Source organism: Simochromis diagramma, unplaced genomic scaffold (genome assembly GCF_900408965.1).
Source record: "Simochromis diagramma unplaced genomic scaffold, fSimDia1.1 OVJJ01000474.1, whole genome shotgun sequence".
Classification (NCBI taxonomy): domain Eukaryota; kingdom Metazoa; phylum Chordata; class Actinopteri; order Cichliformes; family Cichlidae; genus Simochromis; species Simochromis diagramma.
The window spans coordinates 46,590-73,091 of record NW_024387298.1 but is presented as its reverse complement, the minus strand read 5'-3'; the positions used below and the strand labels follow the sequence as shown (position 1 = coordinate 73,091).

Below are 26,502 nucleotides of genomic sequence, written 5' to 3'. Positions count from 1 at the left end.
ACTCAGACGTACTTTTGACTTTCAGTTTCTCTGAGTCACTGCTCTTTAACTTAACTCTGTTAAAATGTAATTTTTATATGAACAGATAGAAAGAATCAAACATGAAGCACTGACTGAATAAATATGTTATTTGGTCTTTTGTGTTTGTTTACAGATTTACCTCTGGCTGTTTACACCACTACACCACGTAAGCACTTTATTTTTCTGCTCTGGTTTTTGGTAAACGTTATCTTTTAACTTAAGTTTTAACACATAAGCTCTTATTATTTGATGTGGTAAGCTGATTTTAAAGTTCATAAATAAAAGAAACAGAAACAGATCAGCTTTAAATGTTTCCTCACATGTGGAGCAGTTTGTCCTTAAATAACCTGAGTGAGTGAGTGAGTGAGTGAGTGAGTGAGTGAGTGAACGAGTGAGTGAGTGAGTGAGTGCCTTTTTGTGGGGAACAAAAAATGTTTTTAGGAACATCGACTCATTTTCAGTCTTTGGTCCTTTTTCATGTGAGATGTTCAGGAACACTGGGGAATTACCATGTTTCTATTTATGACTACAAATATAACCCAGTGCATACTCTTCCACTCTTAACTACATGACAGCACCACTTATCACCATAACCATTTGGAAACAGATCAATAAGCAATGAAAGGAATGACCTCACATCAGAACGATCACTACATCACATGAGTTTGTGACTGAAGTTTGAGCTGAATGAAGCAAAACAGCAAAATGTTTGTCGTCTTTACAGGAAGTGTAGCAGCACCTACAGCAAAGGACGAGCTTTAACATTTTGTGTCTGTTTGTAGGACGTGATGCTGACGATGATGAGGAGGCTGATGAAGACGAACTATTCAGAGGCAGCAACAGTAAGTCTGTCTCAGCTAACGTGTTGTATCAATGTGTAGTTATAAGTTACATTTGTACTCTGGTTTGACTGATTTTAAACTCATGTTGCAGCTGAATACTTTGTTTTTTCCCTTCACAGAGTCCATGGATATACTAGAAGAATTTTAGCGGCTCTGGCGTCTCTTGTAAGTTTCTCTGATGCACTTCACAGTTTGTTAACATAGGATAGTAAAAAGTGGACATACAGAGGGGGATGCACCAGCGTGGGATCGGTCTCACAACGCTGGACCCACACCTAGACGATCGATGCTGTTTTTAAATTTGATTTCATTTATTTTACTAACAAATATCGAACCTGTAGGTTTTGAGCTAAACTAAATTAACTGAACTAAATTAAATAATACAACATATTACAAAGTTTACAAAATATAAGAAGTAGCTCTGATATATAAAAATTCAAGTATAAATATCCAGAATACAGTGGTCCATCATTTATTGCAGGAGTTATGTTCTAAAAAAAACCCGTGACAGGTGAAATCCACGAAGTAGCTTAAATGTTTTACAGTTATAGATGTTTTAAGGCTGTAAAGCCCCTCACTACACACTTCTCTCAGACAGACGTGAACATTTTCACACTTTTCTCTCTTGTTTAAACTCTCAAAGTTCAAACCTGAGCATTGTTCGACAGATGTGTAAAAACCTCAGCCACCTCAGGAAACAGAGACGGCTCCGGCCTGCTGTATGTTTTCAGAATCTGAACCACAGTTAGAGCGAGAGCAGAAACAGCTTTGCCAAAGAAAATATGAGAATAAGCCAGAGCAGATCCGCGTCTGTGTTACATGTAAAATAATGCTGTTGTTCATCCCTGCAGCTGATTCTGCCAAACAAGCTCAAGCCCAGCAGCCATCCTGAATCTTCTTCTACAGACCAGCAACAAGAACTTCCATCAGAGAGGACTTAAAGACTTGCAGGAACAACAGAATAATTTGCATTAATGATCAAGGAACTGACCTCCCAGCCCGTTGTTCCCTCAGTGGCTGGTTTCAGTCATTGTGCAAATGTCCTGTTTATAAGGTTGAAACCTGCAGTCAGCTGAGACTGAAGACGTCGTCTGATGATGAGGAAACGTTTCTCCCCCTGAAAACGTCCAGATGAACAGAATCAACTTTTGAGGCAAACACAGTGATATACCTTACGTTAAGAACAGATTTAACACTGAATTTGATCAAGGTATTATCATAACCTGCCTTATACCGAACACGTTACGCAGCTGGATAGTGTAGTGGCAAGACTGCACACCTTTGGAGTCGCAAGTCTGATTCTCACCCAGTAACAAATAAAAGTTGTTGTTGTTGTTGTTGTTGTTGTTAAGCTTATTGTTGTGCACCTCTCTGGACATCTGATATAGAGACATGAACCTTTTGCAGGCAACAACACGATTACCATGGCAACCGCCTTCTGCCCTCCGGTCAAGCCGGCATGAAGAGATAAGGAAGAAGAAAAGGGGGGTGTTAAGACTAATATCTTACAATGAGGTCCAGAATTGATTCAATCCACAATTTCGAGACTTCATCAGAGGTGTGAGCATCACAGCAGTTTGAGTTTGTGTCAAAGTAACTGAGGATAAAACAGAAAAACATGCAGCAGATTTTCCTGGAGTTCTGCAGTATCTCAAAAACTGAAGTCAACCACGAATCAACATGTGAACATGACCTGATGCTGCTGAAGTGAAGCAGAGCAAAGTTACAGAGGTTTGATTACAGACAGCTAATCTAGTCTCAGCTTAGCTATAATTTAAAAAACTTTTACATTTCTTTGGTATTGAACAGCAGAAATTAGTCATTTAAAGATGAAAACAGTATCCAACAGCGCTGTAAACAACGGTACACTGGTGGGTAATAAGCAAGCAAATAATGCAGAAAACAGATTTTTAGATGGGAAACTGCTCTTGAAGAACACTGAGAGATCTAGAAGTGTGATTTTATCATTGTGGAAGCAAAACAGCTAAAGTCAGAGGGAATTCATGACGATGTTTGTGTGAAGCAAAATGTGAAGTTCGTCAGTTTTTAGTTGGAGAGAGAAAAAACCTGCAGCTCAGAACCGAACACAAAAAAGACGTAAACACAAAGCACAGGCGCGACCCATATATCGGGTCCACGTGCTGTGTTTACGTCTTCTTTGTGTGGAATCCGTCTACCTGCTCTCATTTACTATTTTAGCTGTTGGGTGGTTGTTGAAATGAAGATTTTAACCTGAGATTCGATTTGAATCTGAAAATCAAAAGCAACCCTCTGCGCTATATTCCACTACCCAATACTTTAATTCAGTCAAAGCGCAGAATGATGCTTCCAGCCCCCCAAAACGATAAGGATTCAAGGAAGCCTTATTGTGATTCTCATCGCGTGTTTACACGAGATGGAACGAAATTACCCACCCACGGTCCCAGTTTCCATAAAAACATTTGCAGAATGACGTAGTAATGAAGTAATAAAATAGTAATAGAATAATACAAATATGTGAAGTGCAACAACCAAAGTAACAGTGTGGAGTATAGATATAGAAGTTTAAGTATGAATATTTTAGCAGGAAAGTGTCAGTAGTGATTACGGTGCTACAATATCAGTTCTTGTCCGTTATGCACTAAGAAGTCTCCCAGCTTCTGAAGCTGTTTCTCAGTCTGCTGGTTTTGCATTTAATGCCCCTCAGCTTCCTGCCTGAGGGCAGCGGGACAAAGAGTGTGTGTGCTGGGTGAGTCCTGTAGGCTCACAAGTAACGCGTTACTGTAATCCGATTACTTTTTTCAAGTAACGAGTAAAGTAAGGGATTACTATTGCAAAAACGGTAATTAGATTACCGTTACTTTCCCGTAGGAACGCTGCGTTACTGCGTTACTAAAACCGTGATTTTTTGCGAGAACGTCTCATGACAGTGACGTAAGCGAGTGCGACGTTCGTGACAACAGCTGTGTGCAGATCAACAATGGATCACATATCGAGTGCAGAGAGAGTATGAGCGTGCAGCGTTTAAAGCGTGGAAGTACTGACCTTACTTTGAGTTTGATTCCATAAAAAGTGACAAAAACATTCGTGTCCGCTGTGCGTGGGAAGAAAACTTCTTTTTACAGCGAAAAAACCCTAAACTTCCGAGCAAGCACCGAGTAGCTACGACGTAATGGGAAACTCACAGAGAAACTCGCGGATTCTTCCACTGACCGCGGCACACCTGCACCAGGGTAAACCTTCGCCTGCCCCACTCCTGCTTTACAGGTGAAAATAGAGCAACAGGACCGCTGAGTCTTTGACTTTATTTATTTTCTGCTGTGTTTTACTTGCATCTATTTGAAAGACTGAGTGTAAACACAAAAAATATTTTATTTTATGTGCTGGAATGTGCAGAAAATAGCTTTAAATGTTAAACTAATTTCTTCCAGTCAGAGAATGTTGCAGATAATTAAATGTTTGCTTGATGCATAAAGTTAAAAGATTAAAACTAATAAAACAAGTTTTAAAAAGAGACTTTTCCATTTGATTACATTTTGTATGATGGATTATGTAGAAAAAGTAGAATTGGGCTGAAAGGTCTATCGCTTTATCACCTCTTCAGGTTGTAAATCGTGTTTTTAAAAAGTAACTAAGTAACTAAGTAATTAATTACTTTTGGAAATAAGTAATCAGTAAAGTAATAGGGTTACTTTTTGGGGGAAGTAATTAGTTACTGATTACTTTTTTCAAGTAACTTGACCAACACTGTTCATGATACAGGTGGCCCTCGTCTTGCATCTGGAGGTGTATATGTCTGTGACAGTTGGGAGGCTGCCTCCGACCACCCTCTGTAGAGCTTTCCTCTCTGCCTCAGTGCAGTTCTCAAGTCCCACACACTTCAACCTCAGGAAGTAGAGCCTCTGGTGAGCCTTCCTGATCAGGCTGGTATATATATATATTAGGGGTGCAACGATACACAAAATTCACGGTTCGGTTCGGTTCGATACTTTGGTGTCACGGTTCGATATTTTTTCGATACAAAAAAAATGTTCATGCCTTTTTAATTTGTCATTTATTAAAATTATAAATATATATTTTAACTCAAAAGTACAGTTTTTAAATTTAACCCTAACCCTTGTGCGTGTTTTTTATTTTGACAGCGAATGCGCACCTGCGGACCACTTATGTGCAGCCCTGGTTATTTAGCTCATCATATCGCAGCCACAGAAATTATTTTGTCCATGAAACCATAAAGCTGCACTTTCTTTTTGCCTTATAGTCTGATTTGTCATAACTTCTCCGTTTTGTGGTAAGCTTTTCTTTGGCTGTCACTTCTTCACCCTGACCTGTCTTATTTGGCTCAGCAGAACTAAAATATATATCCTGCTGCTTTTACACGCGCACTCACATAAGCTCAGCGATTCTCTGCGCGATCAACCTCTCACATGTTTAAGCTTGCTGCGGGAGATTTCACTTGTCATGTTTGCATAGTAAGCTAACGATTAATAAGACGATGTCAGAGGAATTGGTGCACAAATTATCATCACTCACAGATCAGTGCTGTCGCTCTCTATACACAGTTCGAGCGATTGCAAAGTGAAAGCAAAAAAACAAGCGCAAATTCAAACGCGACTTCAATATGTCACATATTGACAGTGGCTCACCGATGCCAATGACATAATTACCCAGCTACATTTCTGAAAGAATGCAAAAGCATTGACATATATTTTTCCTTCCTACAATAGCCCGACGGGCAGGGAAGAGATAGATTTTGGTAGCCCGACTGAAAAAAATCGCTAGCTCCAGGACGTCGGGCTAGCGATATTGCGAGCCCTGTATCTGATTGAGGAATCGCTCATCTTTGGAAAAGAGAGTTTATTACAGAGAAATGTCTCTTTCCAAAATAAAAGCTATACTATCCGCTTCTTCTGGGCTATATTCTCAGCAGCATAAGGAGAATCATGTGCTAACGGCTGTCTAAATGACTCGGCTAAAGTTAGTAGCATGCTTGTTGTTTTTGTCTTTGCACTAGGATGATGTCGGCGTAAATGTGCAGTCATATTCGTTGTGTTCCCACTAGTGCTTTCAGGTTAATCTCGTTGAAATGACCTTAACGCCACAACACGGCAAATCTCCGTTAACGAGCTACCGCCGATCGCCCCGTGCATGGGGCTAGACGGCCAACACGTTAACGAGCTAACTGCGCTAACACACTAGCTCCCACCCATGTAATTGAGCATTGCGTGGCACATCCAACATACTGTTTTACTTTAGTCCATGACTCGCTTACCTTCAGGGTCATACGTCACATGAAAACCAAAATAATTCCAAACGCCAGATCTGAATGAGGTTCAATTTGCCTGTTGCAAGTAGAGCTTAACTTCTGTCTCGCTAGCTTGCCCTGCGCTCTTCCTTCTGACGATGCTGTCTGTGTTGAGCGCTCAGTGGATCTGCGCTCGACAGTGCAGCCTAGGCGGAGTAGTCGAACGCAGATTCACTGAGCGCTCAACACAGACAGCATCGTCAGAAGGAAAGTTGATAAAATAAATTACAAATGTTGTATTGTTCGATACATATGCGTACCGAACCGAAAGCACTGTATCGAACGGTTCAATATCGATACGAATATCGTTGCACCCCTAATATATATATATATATGATCTACTTACGGTTGCTGATTTCATTTGGAATATTTCCAAATGAAACAAACATACACAATGTGCTGACAACATCCCCGGCACTTATTTACTGTCATTTGGCACTGCACTTAAATTAGACACTGGAATCAAATCACACATCATCTTTCACATTTGTCGGGCTTTCACATCCCAGCCTCCCTGCAAATATGCGTCTTAGGAGACCTGTCATCTGTGCACCTGCAAGCACCTTCTGTCCATGTTTTTCTCACTACATCACAAAGCATGTAATTTTTTTAAACTTTAAATGAAAAGCCAGCATTAACACAAAGCAATCGAAGAATCTCCTAATTGATTTTATAGCTGTAGAAAAAAATCTGCTTGTTGTAAAGAGTGTTGCATAGCTTTAATTTCAGACGTTATTTAATTGCTCTATCATATCCCTCCAGTTCATTCTTTACTCCTATATAACATTTACCCAAATGCAATGCTGTGGTTTTAGAATAGAATAGAATTCAACTTTATTGTCATTGCACATGCACAGGTACAGGGCAGCGAAATGCAGTTTGCATCCATCCAGAAGTGCTTTAGTGATATAGATATATTACAATATATATTAGCAATAATATAGATATGTGAGTATATTACAGAAATGGGTCTATTATGGTATGTTATAATGTACACGGTATGAAGTATGTTGTGAATATTCTATAACTATAAGTATGTACAGGCTGTAGTGAGTACAAGCTATGTACAGGATAAAAATATGAAAAATTATACAGAATATGAAATAAATAACTTTACAGAATCTGAGATATACAGCTATACAGAAATGGGAACTATGCAAGTTGTAAACAGTTGTAGGGTTAAAGATTATCGAATGTACAGAATGATTATTTACACAGAGCTATACAGTAGTGCAGTTAAGATAAGTGAGGGTGTAGATAGTTTCTACAGAGGCTATATAAAGTGCTAGTGGTTGTGAGTGGTGGTTCAGTCCATGTTATTATTGTGTGTTTGAGGGTACAGTTGTCCATTGTGGGTGTGTGTATGTTCAGTCCATGTGTTAACGTGGGTCAGATGTCAGGAGGCAGAGTTCAGGAGTCTGACAGCTGTGGGGAAGAAGCTGTTCCGGTACCTGGTGGTCTTAGTCCGGAGGCTCCTGTGGCGCCTCCCAGAGGGCAGGAGGGTGAAGAGTCCATGTGATGGGTGACTGGGGTCTTTGATGATTTTCCCAGCCCTTTTCAGACACCGCTTCCTGTAGATGTCTTTTATGACAGGAAGTGGTGCTCCGGCGATGCGCTGGGCAGTTTTCACGACCCTCTGCAACGCCTTTCGGTCCAAGGCAGAGCAGTTCCCGTACCAGACTGTTATACAGTTGGTCAGGATGCTCTCGATGGTGCAGCGATAGAAGTTCACCAGGATGTCTGAGGACAGGTGGTTCTTCCTCAGAGTCCTCAAGAAGAAGAGGCGCTGGTGAGCCTTCTTGACCAGCTTGGAGCAGTTGGTCGTCCAGGTGAGATCCTCGGAGATGTGGACTCCCAGGAACTTGAAGCTGCTCACACGTTCCACAGCCGTCCCCTTAATGTGGATGGGTGGATGTGGGTCAGCATTCCTCCTGTAGTCCACGATGAGCTCCTTGGTCTTCTCAGTGTTGAGCAGCAGGTTGTTTGTGTCGCACCACTTTCTGCTAATACCTCAGATTCATCTCTCTCTTGTCTGAGTTTTAACATAACTCTCATATCTGCCTTACACCTCTGTACTGTCTGTAGTGTCATGATACAGCTGTAGGTCGTCTTCTTACGTCTTCTCTTTCTGCCCTATCTGGTGATGCATGTAGATGGTTAGTGCAGTGTCGATCAGCAGGGAATGAAGCAACATCCACAGACAGCCAGCAAGACCACTGCAACTGCAACAGAGACTACAAGAGAAGACACAAAACCACCCCACCTACCAAACCACTGCTGCATGAAAGCTTTGAATGAGCCCGTCCTTCTCTGACAGTAACATATCTAACGCCATCCTATTCTGCCAAGTCATCAGACCTTTATTTTCATGAATATTTACATTTAGATTCTCTCTGAAGGCATCAAACCTATGAATGAACACATATGGAATCATGTAGTAAACAAAAAAGTGTAAAATATCTCAAAACATGTTTTATATTTTAGATTCTTCAAAGTAGCCACCCTTTGCTCTGATTACTGCTTTGCACACTATTGGCATTCTCTCATTGAGCTTCATGACTCATGCTGAGCACTTGTTGGTCCTTATGCCTTCCCTCTGCAGTCCATCTCATCCCAAACCATCGCCACTGGGTTTAGGTCAAGTGACTGTGGAGGCCAGGCCATCAGGTGCAGCACTCCATCACTCTCCTTCTTGGTCAAATAACCCTGGCACAGCCTGGAGGTGTGTTTGGGCTCATTGTCTTGTTGAAAAATAAATGATGGGATGCATCATGTGGTAGCCATGCTGGTTCAGTGTGCCTTCACTTTGGAGTAGATCCCCAACAGCGTCACCAGCAAAGCCCCCCCCACACCATTACACTTCCTCCTCTGTCCTTCACGATAGGAAGGACAGAGACATGTATTGACCAGTGGTGGAACCAAATATCTCAAATTTGGACTCATGAAACCAAAGCACAGATGTCCACCGGTCTAATGTCCGTTCCTTGTGTTTCTTGGCTCAAACAAATCTCTTCTTGTTGCTTTTCCTTAGTCGTGGTTTCTTAGCAGCTATTTGACCATAAAGGCCTGATTCCCACAGTCTCCTCTGAACATGTAGAGATGTGTCTGCTACTGGAGCTCTGTGTGGCATTTATCTGGGCTCTGATCTGAGCTGCTGTTAACTTGTGATTTCTGAGGCTGGTGACTCGGATGATTGTATCCTCAGCAGCAGAGGGACTCCTGGTCTTCCTTTCCTGGGGTGTCCTCATATGAGACAGTTTCATCGTAGAGCTTGATGTTTTTGCAACTGTGCTTGGGGACAAATTTAAAGTTTTAACAGTTTTCTGGACTGACTGACCTTCAGTTCTTAAAGTAATGATGGACTATTGTTTCTCTTAGCTGATTGGTTCTTGCCATAATATGAATTTTAACAGTTGTCAAATAGGTCTGTCAGCTGTGTACCAACCGGACCTCTGCACAACACAATTGATGGTCCCAACTCCATAAAGAAGGCAAGAAATTCCACAAATGAACGCTGACAGGCTCACCTGTGAGGTGAAACCATTTCAGGTGACAACATCATGAAGCTCACTGAGAGAAGGCCGAGGGTTTGCAGCGCTGTCAACAAAGCAAAGGGCAGCTACTTACAGGAATCTAAAACATATTTAGAGTTATTTATCCATTTTCTTCTTTGCTACATAATTCCATATATCTTGCTTCATATATTTGGTGTCTTCAGTTTGCATCTACAATGTAAAAAGTAGTAAAAATAAAGTCAAAGTCAACTTTATTGTCATCTCTGCTATATACACTTCAGCATATAGAGAGATGAGACGACGAGGCTCCAGTTACACACAGTGCAAAAGAACAATAAATATAGGAACAGTAAGAATAGGAAGAATAAATACATGTATACATTTTGAGACTGAGGTAAGAGGAGTAACTACACACTTTGAGGTAAAAGAGTTAATAACAATCTAAAATTTACAATTGAGATTTAAAGTGACATTGAAGTGGTTTAAAATGACCAACGTAGCACCTTTACAGTTTACAGTGTGAAATAAAGTGATCAACATGAGCAGGTTTGCTGAGAGTAGAATTGTCTGTGTCGTGTCTTTCTTGGCCGTAAAGAATACAAAGAACTGGATTTAATATTTGGTGCCAGTGACCCGGATTCTTTTGGGGCTGAGGGGACTAATTTGGAGCTTAAGGTACGATCTGATATGAGGCGGACAACAGATGTTTACCTTTAAAAGATTTAAAGGTAAACACAAGCCTGTTCAAAGAAAAAGCAAAATTGTGCATATTGGAGGAATTCTAAATTATTTGTCCACCGAGTTGATGATCGTCACCGTCAAATTGGCTCAGTTGTGGTGAAATTAAACTAAATTATAAAATCTGTTAAGTAGATTTCAGGTGACATGTCCATGATAATTTTGGGTAATTAGAAATACATATAAGTAAAGTTTGGGGATATTTGACAAAATTTACTGTGATTAATTCTGAGGTGAAGTTGTTGTGATGTATGTTTGAAGTTGGTGTGTTATGTGTGTGTTACGTCAGCCAAGAAAAGAGATTAGATTAGGACATTTGGTCAGCAAATTTTATTCCCACATTGATTACAGGGTTAGACCCGGGCATCAGTTAATAAACTGGCGGTTAGAGTCCACAGTGATGCTTCCAGAATTATTTAAATTACTTAGGACGAGAACGGCGATTCCTAGGAGCGTGGTTGCTCAGCGTGTGACAGTGACTCCTGGTGGCGGACACGTCACCAGGCCTGGCGGCGTCCAGATTAGTCCGGGTTGGTACCCGCAGGACTTCGGAGACCCGTTAAAAACCAAGTGGTCATTGACCACTTCCTTACCACGCTTTTTGACTGACAGGGGCGGGGCCCCGGGCGTGACAATTCAACGTGACTGACAGGTGACCTTTAAGTAAAGCTTCAGACGGCAATGGGATATTGAGACGTTTTGTTAAGTGGAGGCCTCTGTCAAGTCGCGGGAAGCACTTATAAATTAATTAGGGCCTAGAAATTTGACTGCTATCGGAGAGGGTGTTTCCGAAGCGGGGTGATTGACCAGCAGGGTGAGCGAACCTGGGCCTTACAGGCTTTTAAAGTAGTCGAAAACTTAGGTGTACCGGTACTAAGGTTTTGAGGATGAAGTGAAGATGTGATAATGGAAATAATTTATCTTGGCAGTCAGTGTCTTTTGTTATATATAAACGTGTGAATGTATAAATGAAGTGTAAAATTGTTATTTGGAAGAATGATTAAAGGTGCACATTGTGTTGAGAGAAAAGTGTGTGTGTGAGACGATTTTTTGAGGAAGTTCAGGGAAGTGTGTAAAATGCTGATGAAAGTATAGCGTGAATGATGCTACAAAACTGAGCTGAAAGAATGGTGATATGTGTGGAAAACTGTTAATTGTGCTAAAAGAGCTCTGCTGAGCACGCTGAAGATTTTGATGTGAATGCTGGCAAATGCAAAGAGCTTAGTATATTTAAATGTGTGTGCGTGTAATAAGGGTGCATTCTTTTTAGACCAAGACTTAGCCGAGATACAGAGGGTTTATAGATTGTAAATATAAAATAAGAGTTCGCTTAGGTTGTAAAAGCAGATGACAATGGAGTGAGATAAAAAGTGTGTGCGTAGGCAAACTGCAGTGTGTGTGTCTGGAAGGAAGTGAGGCAGGAAACTGTGAGCTTGTGACGTTGCAACATGAAATCAGAGGAATTAGAGACTTGAATGTATTAAGACATAGCAATGAAAATGATATTAATTAAATGTTTTAGTGTGTCAATACAGGCGGACTCTTCTCAACCTGAAAACGTGAGTACAGCAGCAAAATGATAGATTAACAGAATTGGGATGAAAACAGGCCAGTCATTGGCTTGAAATTTTAGTCAGTCAGACAGTCATTCCAAATCACATGACTGATTTAAGCTGACATAGCAACAAGCTACAGCCACGCTGAGTCTCTATTTCAGCCCATGTTGAAAGGTTGGTCTTCAAAGTGTACACCAGTTTTTACATTTTAATGACAGGCCACTAAATCCAGAGTTATGATATATACAGTGGCTCCTTGAACTTTCCCACATTTTGTCACATTACAGCCACAAACATGAATCAATTTTATTGGAATTCCAGGTGAAAGACCAACACAAAGTGGTGCACACGTGAGAAGTGGAACGAAAATCATACATGATTCCAAACATTTGTTACAAATAAATAACTGCAAAGTGGGGTGTGCGTAACTATTCAGCGAGTCAATACTTTGTAGAACCAGCTTTTGCTGCAGTTCCAGCTGCCAGTCTTTTAGGGTCTGTCTCTACCAGCTTTGCACATCTACAGACTGAAATCCTTGCCCATTCGTCTTTGCAAAACAGCTTGTCATGTAATTAATATATCCTTAATATCCTTATTTTCTTATTATATTGTTTTATGTACTTTAATAATGAAGGTTTGTAGATCAAGGCCACTTTTGACTCATAAACTAAGCGCTCAGCCAGACTGAAAAACAGGAAGTTAGTGTAGAGCTGTACAAGCATATTAATAACTACAGGAAGCCAGACAGAAAAGAGGAACTTTGTCATATAAGCAATGTTTGTATCGAAACTGTGACGTGTAAAGTACCAAAATAATATCTATATGAGACACAGTTTATGATTCTAATGTTAGAGATCCTGCAACTGGTGTTTGGGCTGTGCAGGGGTCTCACGAAATATAAATGTTTTAACACACTATGAGTCGGTTTTCTCTGTTCTATCACGGGAACAAAAGAATCGGGTTTTAATATTTGGTGTTTCCGCCCAGTTCTCCTTTGCAACAGAGAGAACAAATGTGGCCGAAGGTTGGATCTGATATGAGGCGAACAGGAGACTGGTCTAAAAAGATTTAAAGGTAGGCACAAACCTGTTCAGAGAAAAAGCAAATCTGTGCATATTGGATGAATTCAATTTATCTGTTCGCTGAGTTGATGATCTTAACTATTAAATTGGCTCAGTAGTGGTAAAACTAAATTCCTTTAAGTAATGTGAAACTTTGAAGTAAGGATAATGAAACTGTGAGAAAAAGACAGTACTGAGTTAAAAGTAATATGAGATTTCATGGTAAAAGAGAAAAGAGACCAATGTGTGTTTAGGAAAACAGGATCATAGGTTATTGGTCATTTTATGGTTTAATAAGTGTCAAGTTCGGGGGTGGAGACCCCCTCCCTTTTGGAGACGTCCAAAAGGGGCCTTGGGAGTGAGGGACTCCAGCTTAAGCATCTGCCAAGACTTGAGACCTTGGTTAAAAATAGCTAATGATCAGAGGATCATTTTGGGATACACTTATTTGTCAGTAGAAAGCGTGAGTTCTGACGAGGAAGTCCGACAAAAGGACACCTTGAGTTGAGCAAGGTGTTTAACTGGCTCAGGATTTCAGAGAATCAAGTCAGTTGTGATCTTGAGTTTTAATGGTAAATTGATTTTAAAGGAAAATCAATGTTTACTATGTTGAAGTAATTCTGATGATATTACTAGATGTGCTGTGATACAAGTGAAGAATCAGTTGTGTGCATGGGGATACACAATTGTGTTGATATTTCTGGATCGGCTGCAGTCCATGTGATAAGTTAATGCTGGGTGCACTGAGACAAGAAACTGTTTTAAATCTTCACTGGCTGCAGTGATATACATGTGCTGAAGATTACTGGACCCATAGAGGTCCATTTGATGAAGTTCTTGGGCAGATAAATGACAGAAACTGTTTCTGAATTTTATGGAGAATTCTGAAGCACTGAGGCTGGATTTTCTCCATGCTTGGTGAGCTGTGAGGACTTATATCATGGTTATAAGTCCAAAGTTTTATGCCCTGGAGGCCAATAGTTGTGTGTAGAGAAGAACATGACTCAGAAAAGGGCATTTATGGTCATATTTTGTCTAATTTGGGGAGAATTGTCCCATATGTGTTTATTCTCTTCTCTTTTAAGAGGACATACACACTTAATTGGGTGTTGTCTACTTCGTCTTTCTGATTCTAAAAAGCATGTTTGTTAAAATACTCTTAGGAAAGCGTATTTTGAGTGATTCTAAGTGTGTGAATGTTGTGAGTACTGGATTTGAATGATTCTGTGTGATTCGTACAAAATAATAAACAAGTAATAATAACACTACGTAGGTTCATAGCAGAGTGCAGGAAAAAGAGGAAGTCTGAGAGAAAAGAGTCTGTGTGTGACAGTGTTGGGTAAGTTACTTTAAAATAGTAACTTAGTTACATTACTAGTTACTTCTCTCAAAAGTAACTCAGTTACTTCAAGTTACTCGTTACTTTCAAAGTAACTAGTTACTAGAGAAAGTAACTTTGGTTTTACTCAGAATTCTCTTGTTAATGTGTTGCTTCCATAACTTTGCAGTCTTCTAGCTTGCTTACTTGCCACAAGTGCACTGTGCCACCTAACAATAGAAAGGAAAAGATAACGTGCATATTTCCACGAGAGAAATCCCACGCCTGGACCGTCATTGACCGCTGCCATGATTCTAGCCTATGTCACAGTGTCATGTGCGCCTTTTACATCCAACACAAAAACTGCAGTCGTGGTGCTTTCGATTGTACTCAGAACTCTGAAATTCTGCCTTCTGAATAGGAAGATGTAGGTAACACCAGACTGCAGATGAGCTGCTTACAGGGCTGGACTGGGACAAATAAATCGGCCCGGGCGTTTTGACTAGAGACCGGCCCACCATTATAGGAAAAATCATAAAGCCTTTGAATGAAAACAAACACTGTTGTGACAGTGATGTTCACTGTTCTGATGGGATATATGCATCAATCTATCAATCGTTTGTTGTAAGATTCAGATAATTATTTTTTAAAAGCGAGACACTTTAAATGAGAATAAGAAAGAAAAGTATTTCTTTGTGCCCCCCTTTCCCTGTTAATGCCCTACCTGCCCCCCTGGCAACACTTTGCTAGACCCGCCCCTGCACAGTTACCAGCTGTCAGCTACGTAGAAAAGGATCCTGGTGTTATTTGTCTCTCAGAAACAGTTCATAACTTCCCTTCAACTCATCCATGTCACCTAAAAGGTAAACCTGTTTCTCCATCACCTGCTCAGATGATTCAGTAAGGACGTCTCCTGGTTTCATCTTCATGTTTCCCTCTCACCACATATCCAAACCGACATCATGACCAGCAGCTTTACAGCTGTGGCTCCAGCAAACATCAGCTGATACTAGAAATTAATATTAAATCAATTCTAACAACAGCTGATCAAGCTTAAACATGCTGCTGTTGTTTAGCGCGACATCCGCTGGTTTCCTCTTTCTGGCGCAAAGTGAGCGATAAATAAACAAGAGAGACGATCAGCTGATCATTGATCAGTTTCATGATTGAAGTAGAAATGGGAGAGGGAGGGGAGAGAATGAGAGAAGAAGAGGCAGCTGTGCAGCAAAGACACAGAATAACTCCAGCTTTGTGCCTTTTTCATTGTAGCTGAATTACGGGACAAACTGTTCCTTTTCACCTCAATAAGAAACGCGTAATATTTTCTCTGAATACCAGACGGGACGGTTGGCAACTCTAATAACTTATGAACAAAATAAAGTTCAACATCATTAACTTCATAGCACCCACCCAGCTGTATAGAAACTCCGTCATGCTAGCTAGCACGCAGTACGGAAAAAGTCAGAATAACGAAAATAAACTCCACCTAAACTTGGTTCATATCTGACCCAGAGAGACTGCAGGTCACAACTTCTTACCTGAAGTTCAGTTCACACTTGGACCGGCGGCCACCTCGGGTCTCTTTTCCTTCTGCGTCCCCTTTCCCTCCTCCACCTGCTGGCCTCCACCACTTTGTAATGTTACTGAATCTGTGGAAGCTCCGCGATAGTCACCACACGAAGTAACGAGTAACGACCCTATCTAAATCCCAGTAACGAGTAACGCGTTCCTGATTTTGGCATAATAACTAGTTACCGTGCTCGTTACCACAATAATAACGTAGTTACTGTAACGCGTTACTTAATAACGCGCTGGTCCCAACACTGGTGTGTGAGTGTCAAACAGGATGTGACCCAGCAAGTCTGAATATAGCTTGTGAGCTGGTGAGAGACGTTGCAACATGAAAACAGAGGAATTAGAGACTGAATGTCTTATGATATTAATTAAATGTTTTAGTGTGTTAATACAGATGGATTCTTCTCAACTTGAAAACATTAGTGCAGCGGCAAAAGGATAGATTAACAGAATTGGGATGAGAAACAGGCCAGTCTTTGGCTTGAAATTTTACAGCTTGACCTCTCATTCTGTCCTCATCCTGAGAAGAAGCTGAAAGGACAGTTAATCTCCTGATGAAGACAGACAGAACACCGTGTACTTGAAGAATTAACAGCAGGCAAAAAGTCAGTGCAACTGAACTACAACACTGACGACTCCAGCAGCAGCATGGAAGAAAACACTTGATGGAACATGCACTCTGAATTACAAGCTGGGAAGTTGAAAGCACTGCACAGCACTGGACACTGAGTTTCAGATTTGCCATGCTGGGAGTAAACCTCAAAGAAAAGACTGAAAAGATCAAGAGAGAAGCAATGGAGAGAAGAAACAGCTGATTAGGGCCTGTGTTGATCTGTGAGGCCCTAAAGGAAACTGTGAGAACAGTGAGAGGTGAACCTGGACATTATACAGTGAAAGCATGTGGGAAAATTGGATTGAAGGCTGAGACTGAACTCATGGAGGTTTAGAAATGTCCACCACATCACAACAAAGAGGTAAAAAAAAAAAAAAAAATTAAAAAGAAAGATTAAAAAGAAAAAGAGAGAGATAAAGAAATAAATCAAGCCCTATATTGATTGACCAATAAACTAACAATTACATTAATGAATAGAAAACACACATATACAAATTGTTACATGTGAAATTATTTTTGGAGAGAAGCAGAAGTGAGACAGTTTGAATCCACAGCTCAGTGCAGAGAGGCATGAATTAAACCTGATTATAAAAATACACATGCAAATGAAGAATCAGCTTACACTCAATATTAATATGAACACATAACATAAACACAATGAAGATATGCTTATATTTATGAATGTGAATACATGACATAAATGCTAAATTCAACATATTTAAAGCTTGAAGTGAGGAATAGCTCAGGAAAGTTCCATGACAATAGAGTGATTTTTGTGAAAAGGAAAAAGTGATTAAAAGCTTAAAGTAGTTTTAAAATAGTGAATTGGAAGTGCTCTTGTGTCGACTGAGCAAAACAAGTGATTACTCTGGGAAGAAAATAAAAATAATTTAATAATATGGTAATGTTTTAAATATGTATTTCTCTTGTCACGGCAACTTTTTGAGATATGACTCAGTATGCAAATTAGCTGAAATCAGTGGTGACAAAGAAGCTTCCTGTGTGGTTGTGTGTCAGAGGCTTCTTATCTGAAAATTTATAATTTAGTGATGATAGATTGTTACAACATATTTAGAAAGGGCTTAATGAGAATATCAATGGTGTGCAAAACTGTGCGGCTTTTAACAAGATTTTCTGTGTATTGAGCAGGTGAAATTATGTCAGTTGACTTTAGAGTGTCAGGACGCTGAAGAACCTGAGGCAAAACTTTTCTGTGTTTAAGATTTTTGGGGTTGTTGTTTAAGTGATGGGTTGATTCAGTCAGTTAGGTTTGTTTTCTTATTTTAATAGAGGGAGTTTTATTAAACATGGACATGTCTAAGAGGGGCCCGTTATTTTTGTAACAGTGCACTTAGAGAAATCCTGTCAGGTGATTGTGTTTTGTGTTTTGATGAGTTAATAATCAGCTCTCTTTTTCTCATTTTGTTGTAAGCAGGCCTGAAAGATTGAATTAACACCGCTGTACAAATCTTCGGGAGAACAAATATAAGGTGGGCTTTTCCAGATTATAATGGGCTGAGGAAAGGTCAACCTGTGGGAACTGATGAGCGTTTGAGTTCCTGTTTAAAAAGATTGCAGTGAGTCAATCCAGTTAAAGATTATAAAGAACTTTTTTCTAAAAATAAAACAAATGAATGAGCTGAGGGTGGAGAATCTGATTATTTGCGCGGGAGTCTCCACTATCAGCAATATCTCGTGTGAATGCGTGTGAGTGAAGGTGTGACTGGACTGTGATGGACTGACGACGTGGACCAAAGGTTTGACTGACCTGACACTGAGACAAAGACTGGACCAAGGTTAGGATGAATAAAGGCTGACAAACAATTAACCACGCTGGCAAGAGAAAGGGTATGCTTTGCTTTGCTTTGTTTTGCTTTTGGCACAAGGAGAAGCGAGATCATTGGGGAAGAGTGTAGTTTCACATGAGTGTGGAGCTGCAGACTTAATATTTTGGCTGCTAATTTTGGGTTGCTGATGTTTGCTTTAAGAAAATTCTCTTTTATTGACTGGGTTTAAATTGTGGTATTACATTATATTGTTGGGGAAAAGCCAAGCCTTCTGAACTCAGCAGTATAATGCATCATAAAACAATATCATCCATTCACAATAAATCAGCAGTCTAATGTAATGCAAATCAGTTTAACAAATGTAATAGTTATCACCTTCTTCTAATTCAGGAGAATAATACAAACTAAAACTACATAATAATTTCACAATCTTTAATTAGGGGTATAGCATGGCATAAGATATTATTATAATCTCACAGTGTGTTTAATAAACTCAAAAGTGTTGCTCACACACACAAAGAACATTGAGATTGAGGACCAAAGCGACCACAGGGATGGCGAGAATCCTGGGAGCCCCAGACTGAATGGAACCAAAGGGGAACCACAAAAAGAACCACAGAGCACAGAGAACCACAGTTCCAGAAAATTTGTTGTTTAGGAGATTAAAAGCTTGTTAAGGTTAAATGTGACCATGAAGTAATAAAGAATAATGATAGGGACTTTAGTAATAGTTGCAGGATTTCTATGCTATGTAAATTGCCCAAAAAATAGTGTTAAGACCGGATATATGTTACCCGTAGAGGGGGTGAAAAAAACAGGAGTAAATTTTTAAAGAGGAAACAGGTTAACTTTATAGAGGCTGTTTTCAAAGAGTGACAAAAGTAATGTAGGACAGTTTACCAGAAAAAGTTAATTATATCTGTTTAGATTCTACCGTGAACAGGAGGGAAGTCAGAAGTGGGTTTAAACTGGGATTATAGTGAAAAAGGTGGTGGAGCTTGATTTATGGGCATGATTTGTTTTGTTATATTTTAGCTATTATTTTCACATGCAAGTAAACTTAAAGGGATAAATAAGGAATTAGTTCATTTCTCAGGAGAGAAATGAAAGGGGGAACTGTTGAGATTTAAATATATATTTTTAACCTCCTAGGACCTGCCGTCCACATATGTGGACATCACATTTTGGGTTATTTAGACCAAAATCCTCAATTTTGCTCTACAAGGGCCTGATGTCCACTTACGAGGACATTATCCTGCCACTGTTCTATCAAAATTTAAAACGAATGTCCTCATATGTGGCTCTGATTTTTCTTAAAAACAAAAATAAGGTAAAAAAAAAAAATCTGATAATTCTTTGTTTTTACATTCATCGGGCCCCAATATGCCCAAATATCAAAGGGAAATTAAAAATGCATGCCGTGGAACAGTTCGGGTCTTAGGAGGTTAATGTTTATTTGCTGATTATATTGTTTTATGTATAAGAGAGGGCTAGCTTTGAGTTTGAACTAAGAGTACTGACAGGAAACTGCATGCTTTTGCTGAGCACAGGAGCAGAAAGTGAAACTAAGTAGAGTGTTTGATCGAAACTTAAAGTGTGGGTGACGTCTAAGGGAAGAATATAAATAACCTGGTTTCCTGTTTTTGCTTGAGACTTTGCCTGGCGTGTCTGGGGTGCCTGCTCGGTCTCCATATTCCGGAATATGTAAAATTAAAGATAATTTTTAAGTTAGACCACTTTGAGCCGTGTCTTTCTTGGCCATAAGAATACAAAGAACTGGATTTAATAAAACCCTATGGCAAATGGCATTGCAAATTGGTCCTGGGTGAGGGACCAGACAAAGAGCGATTTAGAAGACCCCTATAAAATGACCATCGAGGGAACAGTTCACACTGCCCAGGATAGGCTTACCGGGGAGGGTGACAAGGGTAAGCTGGGCCTTAGTCCATGGGGCCCGGCCGGGCACAGCCCAAAAAGGGACATGGGCCCATCTTCCTGCAGGCCCACCACCCGCAGGAGGCACCGTAGGGGTCGGGTACTATGTGAGTCGGGCGGTGGCCAGGACCGGAAGTTGTCGCAGACCGATTCCCAGCTACCACGACTGGCAATTGGGATATGAAATGTCACCTCTCTGGTGGGGAAGGAGCCTGAGCTTGTGCTTGAAGTTGAGAGGTACCGGCTGTATATAGTCGGGCTCACCTCTACGCATGGCCTGGGCTCTGGAACCAGTCTCCAGGAGAGGGGCTTCACTCTGTCTCAGTCTGGAGTTGCCCCTGTGAGAAGCGTCCGGCTGGGGTGGGTATCTTGGTGTCCTCTTGGCTTGCAGCTGGTATGTTGTGGTTTCTCCCAGTGGACGAGAGGGTTTGTTCCCTTCACCTTCGGGCCAGGGAATGGGTCCTGGCTGTCATCTGTGCTTATGCGCCGCGTGGCAGTTAAGAGTACCCAGCCTTCTTGGAGTCCCTGGGTGAGGCACTGGAGGGTGCTCCCCCTGGGTACTCTGTTGTCCTACTGGAAGACTCCAGTGGTCACTTGGGCAACGGCAGTGAGACCTGGAAGGGTGTGATTAGGAGGAATGGCCTCCCGGATCTGAACCTGAGCGGTGTTTTGTTATTGGACTTCTGTGCAAACCACAGTTTGGCCATAACGAACACCATGCTCGAACATAAGAGTGTCCATAAGTGCACGTGGCACCAGGACACTCCAGGCCAATGATCGACTTTGTAATCGTATCACCAGACCTGAGGCCATATGTTTTGGACACTCGGGTAAAGAGAGGGGCTGAGCTGTCCACTGATCACCACCTGGTGGTGAGTTGGATCAGGTGGCGGGGGAGCACGCTGGACAGATCTGGCGAGTCCAAACGTACAGTGAGGGTGTGCTGGGAATGTCTTTTTCTTTTCTTTTTTTTTTGCCTGTCCCGTTTGGCTCTTTTGCCATCAGAATTGTTGTCTAAAGGCAAAGAAAGATGCCCAACGGATTTACTTTACCAAATTGACCATCCCAGCCTTGCCATAATGGTCCATTTGATTCACCTTTTATTGTTTATTTTATTTTCACTTGCTGAATACGGGACAGACTTGACTGGGGGAAAGAAGGGGAGAAAGAAAGAGGGAAAGAGAAACAGCTGAGAAGAGGGACGGGGGAGAAGGGCAAAAACCAAAAACCAACAGAATGGGCAGAAAAAAGAAAATGCATTTATCGATCACCTGGATCACCTGCTGAGAAAGAAAAAAGAAAACAAGCAGAAGAGAACAAGAGTAATAGAATAAACAACATCACAATGATATATGTGAATATGACAGTAAATACTAAATATTAAACATTATTGTGCAGCACATAAGATCAACAGAACTTTGAATTCCATTCAATTCAATTTTATTTATATAGCGCCAAATCACAACATAAGTCGTCTCAAGGTGCTTCATAGATACAGAGGAAAAAACCCAACAATCATATGACCCCCTATGAGCAAGCACTTTGGCAACCGTGGGAAGGAAAAACTCCCTTTTAACAGGAAGAAACCTCCGGCAGAACCAGGCTCAGGGAGGGGCGGGGCCATCTGCTGCGACCGGTTGGGGTGAGAGAAGGAAGACAGGATAAAGACATGCTGTGGAAGAGAGACAGAGGTTAATAACAGATATGATTCAATGCATCATGGGAATCCCCGGCAGCCTACGTCTATTGCAGCATAACTAAGGGAGGATTCAGGGTCACCTGGTCCAGCCCTAACTATATGCTTTAGCAAAAAGGAAAGTTTGAAGCCTGATCTTAAAAGTAGAGATAGTGTCTGTCTCCTGAATCCAAACTGGAAGCTGGTTCCACAGAAGAGGGGCCTGAAAACTGAAGGCTCTGCCTCCCATTCTACTTTTAAATACTCTAGGAACAACAAGTAGGCCTGCAGAGCGAGAGCGAAGTGCTCTAATAGGGTGATATGGTACTACAAGGTCATTAAGATAAGATGGGGCCTGATTATTTAAGACCTTGTATGTGAGGAGCAGGATTTTGAATTCTGGATTTAACAGGAAGCCAAAACAGGAGAAATCTGCTCTCTTTCTAGTCCCTGTCAGGACTCTTGCTGCAGCATTTTGGATTATCTGAAGGCTTTTCAGGGAGTTTTTAGGACTTCCTGATAATAATGAATTACAGTCGTCCAGCCTGGAAGTAATAAATGCATGAACTAGTTTTTCAGCGTCACTCTGAGACAGGATATTTCTAACTTTAGAGATGTTGCACAAATGGAAGAAAGCAGTCTTACATATTTGTTTAATATGTGCGTTGAAGGACATGTCCTGGTCAAAAATGACTCCAAGGTTCCTCACAGCGTTACTGGAGGCCAAGGTAATGCCATCCAGAGTAAGAATCTGGTTAGATACCATATTTCTAAGCTTTTCAGGGCCGAGTACAATAACCTCAGTTTGATCTGAATTAAGAAGCAGAAAGTTAGCAGCCATCCAGGTCTTTATGTCTTTAAGACATTCCTGCAGTTTAACTCATTGGTGTGTGTCATCTGGCTTCATGGACAGATAGAGCTGGGTGTCATCTGCATAGCAGTGTAAATGTATGTTATGTCTTCTAATGATGCTGCCTAAGGGAAGCATGTATAATGTAAACAGAATTGGTCCTAGCACTGAACCCTGTGGAACTCCATAATTAACCTCAGTGTGTGAAGAGGACTCTCCATTTACATGCACAAACTGGAGTCTATTAGATAGATATGATACAAACCACTGCAGCACAGTACCTGTAATACCTACAGCATGTTCTAATCGCTCTAATAGGATATTATGGTCGACAGTATCGAACGCTGCACTGAGGTCTAGCAGGACAAGCACAGAGATGAGTCCACTGTCAGAGGCCATAAGAAGATCATTTGTAACCTTCACTAAAGCTGTTTCTGTGCTGTGCTGAGCTCTGAAACCTGACTGAAACTCTTCAAATAAACCTCTGCAGATGATCTGTTAGCTGTTTGACAACTACTCTTTCAAGGATGTTTGATATAAAGGAAGGTTGGAGATTGGCCTATAATTAGCTAAGACTGCTGGGTCTAGAGATGCTTTTTGAGTAAAGGTTTAACTACAGCCAGCTTGAAGGCCTGTGGTACATAGCCGATCATTAGAGATAGGTTGATCTTATTTAAGATCGAAGAATTAATTAATGGCAGGACTTCTTTGAGCAGTTTTGTAGGAATGGGGTCTAAAAGACACGTTGATGGTTTGGAGGAAGTAATTATTGAAGTTAACTCAGAAAGATCAATTAGAGAAAAAGAGTCTAACTTAACATCAATGGTACTAAGAGTAGCTGTAGATAATATTACATCTGTGGGATGATTACTGGTAATTTTTTCTTTAATGATAAGAATTTTATTTGTGAAGAAGTTCATGAAGTCATTACTAGTTAACTTTAAAGGGATTGTTGGCTCAAAAGAGCTCTGACTTTTTGTCAGCCTGGCTACAGAGCTGAAGAGAAACCTGGGGTTGTTCTTATTTTCATCAATCAGTGATGAATAGTAAGATGTTCTGGCTTTGTGGAGGGCTTTCTTATAAAGCAACAAACTATTTCTCCAGGCTAAATGATGATCCTCTAAATTTGTGACACGCCATTTCCTCTCCAGATTACGAGTCATCTGCTTTAGGGTACGTGTTTGAGAATTATACCACGGAGTCAGGTACTTCTGATTAGAGGCCTTAGTTTTCACAGGAGCTACAGTATCCAGAGTCGTACGTAGTGAGGAGGTGAAATTATTAACAAGATAATCGACCTCTGTTGGGGTAGCGTTCAGATAGCTGCTCTGCTCTGTGTTGGTACAGGGCATTGAAGATGATAACAGTGGGTGGATTATATTCTTAAACTTAGTTACAGCGCTTTCAGAAAGACATCTACTTTGATAAAGTCTACTCTCCACCGCTGTGTAATCAATTATTGTAAATGTAAATGTTACCAGGAAATGATCAGACAGGAGAGGGTTTTCAGGAAACACTGTTAAATGTTCAGTTTCTATGCCATATGTTAAAACAAGATCTAGAGTGTGATTAAAGTGGTGGGTGGGTTCTTTTACATTTTGAGAGAAGCCAATTGAGTCTAATAACAGATTAAATGCCATGTTGAGGCTGTCATTTTTAGCATCTACATGGATGTTAAAATCACCCACAATAATTATTTTATCTGAGCTCAGAACTAAATTAGATATAAAGTCTGAGAAATCAGACAGAAACTCTGTGTAAGGCCCAGGTGGACGATAGATGATAACAAGTACGATTGGTTTCTGAGTTTCACAGCTGGGGTGGACGAGGCTAAGCATCAGGCTTTCAAATGAATTAAAAGTCTGTCTGGGTCTTTGGTTGATTAATAGGCTGGTGTGAAAAATTGCTGCCACACCTCCCCCTCGGCCTGTGCTTCGAGATTTCTGGTAGTTAGAATGACTCGGGGGTGTAGATTCATTTAAACTAACATAATCATCCTGCTGCAACCAGGTTTCTGTAAGGCAGAGTAAATCGATTTGTTGATCAATTATTAAGTCATGTACTAACAGAGACTTGGAGGAGAGAGACCTAATATTTAATAATCCACATTTCACTGTTTTACTCTTTGGTTCAGATGTGGATATTGTATTGTTCTTTCTGTGTGATTGTTTATGTTTAAGTTGTTTGTTGCTGGTTTTTAGCTTGTTTTTTGTCTGTTTGGGAGCTGACACAGTCTCTATGGAGATGGGTTTTTGGGGGGGTAGCAGGAGGAGAGAAGCTGCAGAGAGGCGTGTAAGACTGCAACTCTGCTTCCTGGTCCCAACTCTGGATAGTCATATTTTGGGGGGTTTAATAAATTTGTCCATATTTCTAGAAATGAGAGCTGCTCCATCCAAAGTGGGATGGGTGCCGTCTCTCCTAACAAGTCCAGGTTTCCTCCAGAAGGTTTGCCAATTATCTATGAAGCCCACATCGTTTCTGGGACACCACTCAGACAGCCAGCAATTTAAGGAGAACATGCGGCTAAACATGTCACTCCTGGTCTGATTGGGGAGGGGACCAGAGAAAACTACAGAGTCCGACATTGTTTTGGCAAAGTTGCACACCGATTCAATATTGATTTTAGTGACCTCCGATTGGCGTAACCGGGTGTCATTACTGCCGACGTGAATTATGATCTTACTGAATTTACGTTTACCCTTAGCCAGCAGTTTTAAATTTCCTTCAATGTCGCCTGCTCTGGCCCCTGGAAGACAATTGACTATGGTTGCCGGTTGTCTCTAGCTTCACATGTCTGAGAACAGAATCACCAATACCAGAGTTTGACCCCCGGCGGGTGTGTCGCCGAGTGGGAAAAACGGTTAGACACATGAACGGGTTGGTGGTGTACCTGGGGCTTCTGTTTAGGACTATACTTCCTCCTCACCGTGACCCAGCCGCCCTCTTTCCCCAGCTGCTTGGGGTCTGCCGGGGAACAGCTAGCGGGGCCTACGCTATCTTCGGCTGCACCAGCTACAGGGGCCTGGCTAGCTATGGGTGAATGAAGGGTGCGAAGCCGAGTCTCCAATTCAGTAATCCTGGCCTCCAGAGCTGCAAATATGCTACATTTGTTACAGATATCATTACTGCTAAAGGAGGCCGAGGAGTAACTAAACATCTGACACAATGAGCAAGAAAGTGCAGGAGGGACAGCTGAAGTAGCCATGGTGCTAACGAGTCGGCTACGAGCTAAGCTAAGCTAGCGAAACAGTACAGAGACAGTGAGTGAATACTTTGACTATAAATTAGGTAGTGAGTACACAGAAAGTGTGCTTCGGGTGAAGCACGTGAAGATTATACTATGAAAGAAGAATGTATTTAAAAGTTGTTAATTAAATTGCTAAGCAAATAAGCTACTCAGAAACACCACTGTGTTTGAGCAGGAACAGGAAGTGATACTCTACCGCAGAGCGAGCGAACACCAAGTGACAGCGCCACCAAGAGTCACAGAACACAGTGTGCTTTGAGGTAGGAGCCAAAAAGGGTGTAGTTTGTGGGTGTGATCACCCGTGTGTACACCTGTGAGCATGGACGCGCTTGTTTTTTTAAAAGGTTCCTTCATGTAATGATCTGCTAGAGGGTGTGGGGGGGCCACAGCCCCGTCCTCCAGGGCATGAAGCAGGTATGGAGGAGATCAAAACTCCAGACATCCAGAGGCCCCCCAGAACACAAGAGACCAAGGAGACCAACAGA

At 41.1% G+C, this 26,502-nt stretch overlaps 1 protein-coding gene and 1 long non-coding RNA gene across 7 annotated transcripts in view; one reads left to right on the top strand and one right to left on the bottom strand.

The window, feature by feature from the left end:
• The window catches only part of LOC120716526 (BOLA class I histocompatibility antigen, alpha chain BL3-6-like), a 48,284-nt gene extending 36,740 nt beyond the window's left edge, over positions 1-11,544 (top strand). For 4 of the 6 annotated variants that reach the window (XM_040004037.1, XM_040004038.1, XM_040004036.1 and 1 more), the window contains 4 exons: positions 155-187; positions 804-863; positions 983-1,028; positions 1,715-2,200. In XM_040004037.1, the coding sequence (XP_039859971.1) occupies positions 155-187; positions 804-863; positions 983-1,011 (122 nt within the window). In that variant the 3' untranslated portion in view covers positions 1,012-1,028; positions 1,715-2,200. Of the gene's footprint in view, positions 1-154; positions 188-803; positions 864-982; positions 1,029-1,714; positions 2,201-11,329 lie in introns of those variants that run through there. The other 2 variants (XM_040004039.1, XM_040004040.1) reach the window with 2 other exon arrangements.
• LOC120716528 lies at positions 188-16,558 on the bottom strand. The gene is made up of 3 exons (XR_005691971.1): positions 16,547-16,558; positions 10,609-10,616; positions 188-280 (listed from the first exon to the last, which is right to left on the bottom strand). It is a non-coding gene; the product is annotated as an uncharacterized LOC120716528 (long non-coding RNA).
• Positions 16,559-26,502: the final 9,944 nt, after the last annotated feature.